Here is an 11,137-nt window from a genome sequence, read left to right on the forward strand (position 1 = left end):
ATTGTTTTTAGGAAGTTAACACTATGTAGATTGTAATTTTGTCAACTATTATTGGGCTAACTGTTATAAATATAACTAAGATATTAGTTAATAATTATATCATCTTTACTTTATTATTGTTTACTTTATTTTATTATTATCGTTGTCCGTATCTATATCATTGAGAATACGTCACACATGAATTAAGATAAAGATTTCTTATATAAAATACAAGTATAATTTAATTAATAAATAGGACTCACATAATAAGCAATTATGAAATCGTCTATTAAAATAATTAATTGGATTGACTTATTTTCACATTAAAAGAAGCGTCATTTAGCATTATTTTAATAGCATACATGTATGATTACATAAACCAAAATGATATATCTAGTTTTTTTTCTTTTTGTAATATGTACTATGAGATATCTTAATTGCTCCTAATCGAATATTCAAAAATGTGAAGCTGCATTCGCGATTTGTTTTATATTTTAGATATATTTTGCTTTATTTGACTTTAATTTGCAATTTCAATTATTTTCTGTTACAAGTTATATATAATCGGATATTTCGAAAGATTATACTTTCTGTACAAAAACAAATTTCTATTACTACTATTACGTACGAATATCTTCATAAAATAAATTATAATGTACAGATCTGATTTACTTAAAAAAAAGTCAAAAGCTTTCATGTACTAAATAGATAAAAGAATTCTTAATAAACAAGCTTAAAGATATAACACAAAAATAAATAACTAGCAATAATATGCATAATACATCTATGTCAATGTATGCATATTTTGCATCAAAACTATATTAATAGTTTATGCAATCCGAAGGCCCAAAAATATTTTGGAAAAGTAAGTAGGTGTGGGATTTTTTTAACAGTCTAAGTTCATGAACTTACTTTTGAAATCAAATTGATAAGTTATTTCATTAATCGCTATTTGACAATGTATTAAAAAATAACTTCAATTTATCAACTAAAAGAAACTAATAAAATATTCATATACATTTTTAATACAAAATAATAACATTATCATTAATCAATAATAACAAACCTTAAAAACAACAATATGAACAAATTGATCTAATAAATAATTGGATTTATATAAATGGCAACAAAATATAATATAATGGCGAAAATATTTGGTATTAATACTAATATATTTTAAATTTTCGCATAAGAAGTGCGACTATTATACGCACTCTTATATCCTGAATTCGAATCCGATGACGTTACATAGTCAGTACTCTGCACATTAATACCATTATCTTCCTTTGGAACACTTTGTGGAATTGAAGATTGCAGCTTTTCGTATTCATTTGATGGTGACGCACCAGAGGCATAACTATATTTAGCTTGAGAGGATGAAGGATAATAGTTGTAAAAGCTCTGAGTGGGGTTAGGATACACTAAGTTATTATATAAAGTTGGGTGAGGCTGTGGCAAAACCACCACTCCAGAAGGTTGACTCAAAAAGTGGCTGCTAAACTGTAGTGGTTGGTAACTTGGAGCAAAACTAAAATGGCTTTGACCAATAGACCCAAATAAAGTGTTTTGACCGATGTGAGTTGCAGGATTTGACGCAAAGAAAGAATGAGGGTACTGTATCATTGGTGCTGGTGAAATGGGCTGTTGTACAATGGCTAACTGCACATTACCATTTGACTTTTGAGGAAGCAGTTGGTATTTAGATTGATAACCGGGGTTGGGTACGAAGTTAATAGGTACAAATTGTGAAGGAGTTGTTTGGGGTGATAACTGTGAGTGCTGAGCACTCGAGATAGATGATTCAGGAGCATTTGAAGATGAATAGTACTGGCTTGCACTTTGACTAGGATAAAAAGAATTTGGTACTTGGCTTTGATAAGTTTGACTTGGATTCTGGCCGCTTGGATAAATATTGTAATTATAATCAGTCTTTTGAGTCCCTGTTGGGATTGCATTCAATACGTTGGCTTTTCCAGCTCCCCTTTTTTTCTGTTCAGCATCTTCAATCTCGCTGGCAAATGTGAATGCGGCGAAAGCGACAAAAATCTGTAACCAATGACAACTTTAACAATTCGTCATAGTGAATTCAAAATAAGCGTAGAGAGCGATCAATCAGCTCCTTATAACTATATTTTTTACAACCACTGTAATGTTGAAATTTTATGAAATATGTAGCGTAGTGCTAACAAATGAACGCTAATAATGGCGCTAATAAAAAGAAGTACTTACAAAGAGTCCCTTATTCACCATAGTGTTCATTTACATAACTCGAATGAAATGAAAAGTGTTCTATTCACTGGCGCTCGGAAAAGTGTTAGTAATTATCAAGTTCACGTATTTATATGAGCGGCTATGGGCAACTTTCCTCTAGTTCCAGATGGAAGTACTAAGGGAAGTGACCGATAGGTCTTTGTCCTGTATCGTAACAGATCCAGTTTCTGTGAGAGCGATAACTTCCTGCATCAGTGCGGAAACACATTGCTCGCATTTACCACACCGTTGCGATTATTTCCCATCAACCATTCTAAATTGCTTACGCCAATTTAAAATTCTCATATAATAATTATATAGTAAACTGTCGGTACATAGATTATTGGCGGTTGGTATAAACGAATGAACAATTTATACACCTTTTTTCAGATTGTTTGTGTGGTTAGAATATAATCTACTTATTAACACTTCCTGAGGGTTTGTTTTTTATAGATAGCCACTATAAAATAGATTAAGGACATATCATGAGAAAAATGGTTACACGGAATTACTTATTACAGGACATCTTAACCAGGATAATTCAACATCAAAACTAAGTGCAATTCGTTCGTTCTGGAAACAAAGATTCAAATTTTGAAGAAATAAACATTTGGATGGAACCGACAAACTACAATATTTAATATTGTTGTGTACCGTTATGAAGGATATGTGAGCCAGTGTTACTACAGGCACAAGGGACATAATATCTTATGTCATAGGATGACATAATTTCCAATGATTGGTGGCTCATTGGCGATGTACGGAATGGTTAATATTTCTTGCCTCGCCAATGTATATTTACGTCAGGTGACCACTTAACATCAGGTGGCCTATTTTCCCGTCCAATAACAATGTATGAATTTTATATTTCGGAAACGTGTACAAAAAAAAATCAATATGAAAACCTGAAATCGCAATTGTCTTACAGTTTCACGTGACACAATAATTAAAATGATTTATATATCATAGCAAAAACTAATAAACTCCGATCTTTCTATCAGAAAATTGTAGATCAATCAATTTAAATATACTGTATTTGCTTGTACTTGTGTACTTTCGCTTGTTAAATAATATATTCCCACATTCCAATGTAATATATCAGTGAAAACGATTTCATAAAAAATACAAGGCCATTGAGATGAGCTAACTGTAAACCTAGTCACATGTCACAATGTTGTAAAATAAAAACATATAATATGGCTGCAAAATGTCGAATAAATGAAAATTTATATAAATTTTAATTAAAACTTTCAAAAGTAATTAAAACTATATGAGTTTTAATTACTTTTTTAGTTTTAACATTAAACGAAGCATTAATACAATCCAATGATATTAAATGTTAATTAAAACTAAGTCGGTAGGAACAACTTCGAGAAGGAAGCCGATCGAAGAATTCGCTTGGGATGGGCAGCATTTGGCAACCTTCGTCAAGTCCTCAAGTCGTCTATACCGCAATGTTTGAAGACGAAAGTCTTCAACCAATGCGTCTTACCTGCCATGACATACGGTGCCGAAACGTGGACACTAACTGCGGGACTAGTCCACAAATTCAAAGCGCTCAGCGTGCTATGGAGCGAGCTATGCTCGGAGTATCTTTGAAGGATAAGATCAGAAATGAGATTATCCGGAAAAGAACCGGAGTCACCGACATAGCTTGCAAAATTAGCAGGCTGAAGTGGCAGTGGGCTGGTCACGTATGTCGTAGGACCGATGGCCGTTGGAGCAGACGAGTCCTAGAGTGGAGACCGCGAATCGGCAAGCGCAGCGTAGGGCGCCCTCCAGCCAGGTGGACCGACGACCTTAAGAAGGTGGCGGGCACCAACTGGATGCGGAAGGCGGAGGACAGGGAGCTTTGGCGCACCTTGGGAGAGGCCTATGTTCAGCAGTGGACAACGATTGGCTGTTGATTGATTGATTGATATTAAATGTTGTCACAGGAGTTCAAAAAAAAATGGCATGGCATACATGACCACTAAAGGCATAAAGAAATAATATATTAGTTAATAACATTGTAATTTAAGAAGTAAAGTAAATAAAAAGATTTATATCATCACTATTTTTTCAGAGCACATTTCATTCTATATTTTCATTACTCTATAAAATGTTCAATTATTTGTTTATATTTTTAATGTTGTTTTTATTTATACTAAAAACTATTTTACAGCTATTTATTTCAATCATTAATATAAAAAATAAATTCTTAACATTTTCATTCGTAAACAAAAAACTTATAGGTATAAAAAGAGATCAACGCAATCTAAGCTTGACAATCTTTTGAACATTGATATTTTTTCCGTACATTTTAGGTATTGAATGCGCTAATATTGTTTATTAACATGTGACCAAAGCATAATGATAATGGGTAGTCTATTTCCCATTACATATTATTTTATTTTATTTATTATATTGCTGACATCTATATTTATTTTCAAGAATCAACTACACAGATTCACTGCTCCTCTCGTGACTATATAATTCATGGTCACTACAATAGATGGCGCTGCCTTTTTTTGAAATTAATTGATTTGTTTCCTGGAATTTAACGATTAAAATATATACAAAATAGTACGTGTGACAAATTGTAGTATTCTCATATGCCTCTTTGTATGTCGATGTATGACGATAATTTCCTGCTGCTCAAGTACCACTGAATTTTACGTGCTTACTACAGCTACTATTATAATATCTCGTGCACGATGCGGTCAAGGTAAAATTGTAACACATGTATACATCCAGTAATTCGCATTGGACACGCTTGATAGAATAAGCTTAAACTCTGTTCTTAATAGATCAGAAGGTTTTCACCCAGCATTATGGGAGAAATTCACGGGCTTTGACTTAACTTTATTAAATGACTTTCCAATATACACATATCTTCATTTAACTTGCTAGTATTAGTCAGAATACGCGTGTACTAAGGACGGCTCCTGTTAGGTCGAACCTCGGCTTAGGACGCCGTCGACGTCAGGAAGAACGTCATGAAGGACTATGCGTGCAAAGACCCCGTCATATGCCTAATTGCGGACGAGTTTTAATAAAAGAGGGACCTCGACCCTGCTGGCGGAGTCGGTGTGTGTTTACTCTTTAACCTATCGTGTTGATATTGGCCGATGTAATCATATCATCGGGGGCAATAAGGGCGTCTTAAAGACGCCTACAGATCGAAAAGGAAGATTTATTCTACCGCTAAGCAGCAAGTAGTATTGTTGTATTCAGATTTGAATGGTGAGTGAGCCAGTGAAATTACAGGCACAAGGCGATTAACATTTTAGTCTTCAAGATAATTGATGCTTTGGCATTGTAAAGATTGGTTAAGACTTCTTACAGCGTCAATCATCGTCAATCAGCGACTGGTGATGACCACATACCATCAGGCGACTCAATAATTTTCTACCTAAATATAAAAACATTGATTACATTTTTACAATTGAATTCATCAATATATTTTTATCCTGGCTATTTATTAAGAGCTAATTTTGTACACTGAATAAGTAAAAAATTAACACTCAATATCTCAAAATCATTTTCGTTACTCTATAAAATTATATTATTCTGTTCTTATTTTTTATTCTTTATAATTAAGACGTATAATTATAATATAAGCAGAAATTATAATTTTTGTGTCATCGGATAGAAAAGGAATGTTAATAATAAAATAATAATTAATAACAAAAAGATACATGTCATGATGTCAATCGAAAAGGAACATATTTAAAAGTTAGAATTATTACTCCTTTTTTGATTAATATAATATATGACATAAATTTCGACCACGGGAACCGATTTAAACAACTAGCGACCTGTACAAGCAGTATTATAATGCAGAAAATATGTGCGCAAACATAGGTGCACTCTCTATTCCTTAATCTTGATGGTTAGGCAATCCGATATCCCCAAAAAGAGATCAGTAGAAGACTGCAGTAACAGTAGGCATGAAAATGGAACAGTATATAATACTAAGCTATGTTTTCTACATTTGTTATTATTTTAAAGAATTTACAAGTTATATTTTTAAGCAGTAAAGTGGACGGACTGGTGGGCCACCTGGTGGTAAATGATCACCGTCACCATCATATCACCACATTGGCGCTGTAATAAATATTAACCATTACTCACATCGTCAATGCACCACCAAACTTGGGAACTGAGATGTAATGTCAATAATACAACAATACTAAGTATTGCCGTTTGGCTGTTGAATATGTGAATAATGGGTGCTACATACCAAGACTTTCATAAAGCCAACTAAGTGAAATACAACGGAACTAGCAAAAGAGTTTTTTAGCTTTCTATTTATTTCTTAAAAATAATATCCAAAATTAAAAAACTTATAAATTAGTGCAAAGATAATGTTTCGCAACAAATCATATCATAGTTCCGGTTACTGGATTCCATTCAAATGTAATATCTGTCATTACATGAAATAAAACCAATAAAAGCTAAATAAAGAAACAAGTTGCATAATGTTTTCAGAGAATTCGGAAGTGAACGCATTTTGTCAGTGGGATACATGCGCCATCAACCGTGGAGACATGAATTGCAAGAATCACCTGTTTTGTTTCTACAATATATCGCTTAAACAATTTCATAATTAGTAAACAGAAATCTTCTGTAATTATATTCTACGATTTTAGATAAATTATAGTCAAGAAATAAATTAACCAAAGATTGTCTATATACTTCATCGTTGTTTTAGTAATATATATATATACATTGAAATGATATGCAAGATTTTTTAGAGCCACATGTATGTGTATTATATGCGTTTATGGGGAAAGTGTTTTTTTCAGTTTTTCCATATAATTGTCAAACATAGTTTTATTTTGTCAATTTACTATTAAATGTCTAAATTAAGTGATGTGTTTGATATAAACTCATAAGTACTGCGAGTAGGTAAAATAAAGGGTTTTACGCCGATATAATAAAAATATTAGCTTAAATCGTACTAATAAGAGGCACCTGTGTTCTTTGTTGTTTCTGGATTGACACAAACATTGCTAATCCAGTTAAAATGAATTTTATCCTAATGATATGATAGTATATAGTTTTAGGACGGACAAAGACTTTATAGTATGTTTCAGGTTGTATTCTTATTGTAGATACAAATTCTGTCCTCAAATTATAAAATGTAAAAAACCATATCAAACAAAAACTATAACATATAAATAAAAAATAAACGATAACTTTAATTGAGTTCGTTTTATTTGTCACACAGAATGAATCCTTATCGAAATAAAAAATATTATTCTTGGGCTTTCTGTAGGTGTCATCTCTCATTGACACTGCACATTCGATAATTAGTTTTAAGGATATTACAATGTATCAGTTGATGATAAATATGTTATTAATATTTGTATTATGGTGTGGATATAACTTTAAAACATTACTTTTATGCAAGAATTAAAAAAATATCATATTGATTCTGATTGACAACTTATGTTTTCTAGCAATTAATTTCAAATTTTACTGAGATTAGTCTCAGGTGAAATAAACTTAAAATTATTAAGTGTAATTGAAATGAAAATTCTGTAAAATTAACTAATAACTGAGGATAAGATTTTTTATGGGCTTAAATGAAAGGTAAAGAATAAAAGCAACTAGTTTTAGTCAGATCGGTTACAATTTCCCTAACTTTCTTATGAGTGAAACAAGCGATGCATATCAGATGTTGATTACTTAAGCTTCTATACCACGTGTCCTGTATACTTAAGATTAAATTTGTTTTCTAAATCTAATTGTATAATAAAACAATAAAATATAAATAAACAACGATTTATTTTATAAAAAAATAACAATCCTTAGACAATTTGTAAACAATAAATAAACAATCTTAACACTAATTTTATTTACAGATATTCATTTCGTATTCACGGTATAAAGGTAACATCTGATAATGGTCATTGAACTCAACTCAATCATTCCATTCCATCCAGATCAAAACGAGTTTCAAAGATGCGGATGTTATATAAACACATAACATAATTATAACGGCGTTGGTAAGGTTTTTTACGGTATTCAATATGTACTTGGACGGCATGAATCAAAGTAAGCGTTTAAATATTGTTAATTAATTGTACCACAAACAAAGTGTCCGAAACAAACTGTAACACTTTCATTGAATAACATTTATATCCACACAATCACTCTTTATCATGATATCTATTCACACACGAGGCTATATTATTTACAGTAGTAACGTACTCGGAGAAATTTTAAATAAATTTTTATTAGTTATGTCTGGGCTTTAGCTCCTCGCTGTATTTGATTGTATTATATGAAGATTCGCTGAAAGAACCTTGAATATCCTTCGGAGGTGCATAACGAGTACTGCTGTGTCCACCAAAACTGTATTTAGGACCGGAAGAAAAAGAGCTATGCCCAGATAGAGGACCTCTGTATGATGAACTTCCTGAACCGAAACTAGGTGAAGAGTGCTTGTGGGATGTAACGTAGTAAGCAGGGCTAGGAGCAGATGCGGAATGTACATTGCTTAATGAGTAAGATCCTGATGGTGTTCCATATGTAGTTCCCGGAGGAGATGCTAATTGACCACTAGCAGAAAAAGCCGATGCGATTGACTCTAGAGAACCATAGCCTTCAGATTTTGGAGGCAAATATGAGGGAGCAGCTTGTTTGGCTGAACCACCACTGTAGGCAGCTAAAGATCCAAAGCTTAGACCATGTCCACCAGACCCGAGTGAGCTAACACCATGACCACCGGCAGAAGATTGATAATTGGCAAAAGAGGGTGCTCCATGTGATTGCGTGAGACCTGAATCAGCTTGAACGGATGCACCCAAGAATGTGGATGGCTTAAAGCTTGATTTACCAGGTGCTGCATAACCCTTTAAAGATCCTCCTAATGATTGTCCAGAACCTCCAAAGGAGAAACCAGGAAAAGCATGTCCTGCATCACCTAAAGGTAATGAAGCGCCTTCAAATGAATGTCCAGATGCTGGTGCCCCATAACTGAAAGCGGCTTGATTAGCGGAGGATTCAGGAGAAAATAAAACTGGACCAGTAGAACCAAATGTACCAAGACCTTTGGTACCCAGTGCATAAGCGGGAACGCCTCCTTGACTTTGTTCACCTAAGCTGTATTGCTGGAATTTCGGGGTACCGTAACTCAACTGAGAGAGTGCAATATCTTGACCAGCATGACCGCCTTGACCAGCGAATTGGTATAACTGACCTTGACCATCTGATGATGGAAGGGCGATTGCTCCAGAATTAATTCCGTGAGATAATTGGCTCATGAGCTGAGATAGGTCATTAGAAACCAAACCTCCGTGACCTGGATGCAAAGTAATCGGTGCAAGTTGAATAGTCGCATGACCGCTGCCTGGCAGACCGTCTTGTTGTAGTTGGTATGTTGCTCCTGAACCTTGATCGCCGAAACTGTAACTTGGTTTAGCTCCACCCACGCTATATCCGGCTCCGATGCTAACAGCACTAGCTTCCAGTTGATTTTGACCGGGTGCATTGTAATGATGAGTGAGGCCGCTGTTTGGTGGTAAATAACTACCGGAAGCTTCTCTTTTGTCTTTCGGTTCATCTATCTTTGCCTTTATACCCCATGTTGAAGATATAGTAAGTAGAGTTAAGAATGCTACCTGTAAAATAAAAAAACATCGTAAATATTAATATATAATAGTTTATAGAATTATGCATAAATAATTATACAATAGAAATATAAAGGGAAGTCCACTAATTTTCAATAAATTTCAATTTTACTTTCATTAATGCAAATATAGTACGTATTAAAAAACTTGTTTTCATCCATATACAAAACAACAGCCCGCATGGCGGTGTTCAAGATTATAACTGCCATTATAAATTTATTTTCACTTTTACCGCTTTTACTTCGTATAAAAAATAACCTAAGCTTATACAGGGTCAATTTGCATGCGTCTTCATCAACAAAGTGTGAATCATATGCATAGAAAGCATTAAATTTCGCTTAATTTGGATTGTGAAATTAACCGTGTAAAACAAATGAAGACAACTTTATTTAAGGAAAAAAATTATGTTGTAATTCATTACAAAAACGAAATATAGCGCATTTCAATTAAAGATGATAAACGTGTTCGAGATGTTTTTAAATTTTTTGTAATAATGAATGCATTTTTAACAAGCTGAGATGTAATAACACTAGAAATTCGACTAATTTATGTTATATATTACAACTTTCTACCTATAGAAATGACAACATTATAAAACACAATACTTTTTTCTACCATTATATATTTAAAAATATTATTATTTTATGTGACATATTTGTCTTTGGCAGCGTTTAAGACATCCTTTTATTAGAACCTACGAATGCACTTGACTCTAAATGTTTATTATCACAAAACACGCACTCACCGTGAATTTCATTTTGTATGCTTATAAGAAAGTTTGACAAATTGACGAAACTAAATCACTATTTTCGAACACAACACTAAAACGTTAATAAAACTGATCGGACGGCCGACTGCTACAGCCGCCGAATTTGTAATGTGATGTCGCAGTATTTTCACCGAATTTATAAGACAGCGACTGGTGGCCAGCACCCGCTTGTGCGCAGGCGCTTCGGGAGGGTAAAAGTGTATCCGAGGACCCTTTCACTGAACCGGCTGAAAGAATGGGAGCGAGGCATCGGGCTTCCGAGCCCACAATGAGGTAATACTTTGAGACCGGAAGTGTTACATCACCTGATTACGCTTAGATGCATTTATTGAGTGTATTTCGAACATTGTGACGCGCTCATGTCAAATATCAAGATCGACCAACTGTACGTTACACTTATGGAACATAAACAAGTTTACATCTATATAAGACTTTAATATATTATGCCAAATATAGAATCGTTGTTGTTGGCTAAATAAAGAATACGGCAATAAACTTTACGAGACTCGTTTACTCG

General features: G+C 33.5%; 2 protein-coding genes across 2 annotated transcripts; both read right to left on the bottom strand.

Moving 5' to 3' along the window:
• Window positions 1-1,155: 1,155 nt before the first annotated feature.
• Window positions 1,156-2,275, bottom strand: LOC126769755 (uncharacterized). The gene is made up of 2 exons (XM_050488673.1): window positions 2,209-2,275; window positions 1,156-2,025 (listed from the first exon to the last, which is right to left on the bottom strand). The coding sequence occupies exons 1-2, from the start codon at window positions 2,236-2,238 to the stop codon at window positions 1,156-1,158; spliced, it is 900 nt and encodes a 299-aa protein (XP_050344630.1). The 5' UTR covers window positions 2,239-2,275.
• A 6,096-nt stretch (window positions 2,276-8,371) lies between these two features.
• Window positions 8,372-10,630, bottom strand: LOC126769488 (pro-resilin-like). The gene is made up of 2 exons (XM_050488336.1): window positions 10,597-10,630; window positions 8,372-9,842 (listed from the first exon to the last, which is right to left on the bottom strand). Exons 1-2 carry the CDS (start codon window positions 10,606-10,608, stop codon window positions 8,457-8,459), a joined length of 1,398 nt encoding a protein of 465 aa, XP_050344293.1. The 5' UTR covers window positions 10,609-10,630; the 3' UTR covers window positions 8,372-8,456.
• Window positions 10,631-11,137: the final 507 nt, after the last annotated feature.

Source organism: Nymphalis io, chromosome 7 (genome assembly GCF_905147045.1).
Source record: "Nymphalis io chromosome 7, ilAglIoxx1.1, whole genome shotgun sequence".
Classification (NCBI taxonomy): Eukaryota; Metazoa; Arthropoda; class Insecta; order Lepidoptera; family Nymphalidae; genus Nymphalis; species Nymphalis io.

Coding starts and splice junctions, on each gene's coding strand:
- LOC126769755 (XM_050488673.1), bottom strand. CDS start 2,238: ATGAACACTATGGTGAATAAGGGACTCTTT. Junction 2,026..2,208: donor TGGTGAATAAGGGACTCTTT/GTAAGTACTTCT, acceptor CATTGGTTACAG/ATTTTTGTCGCTTTCGCCGC.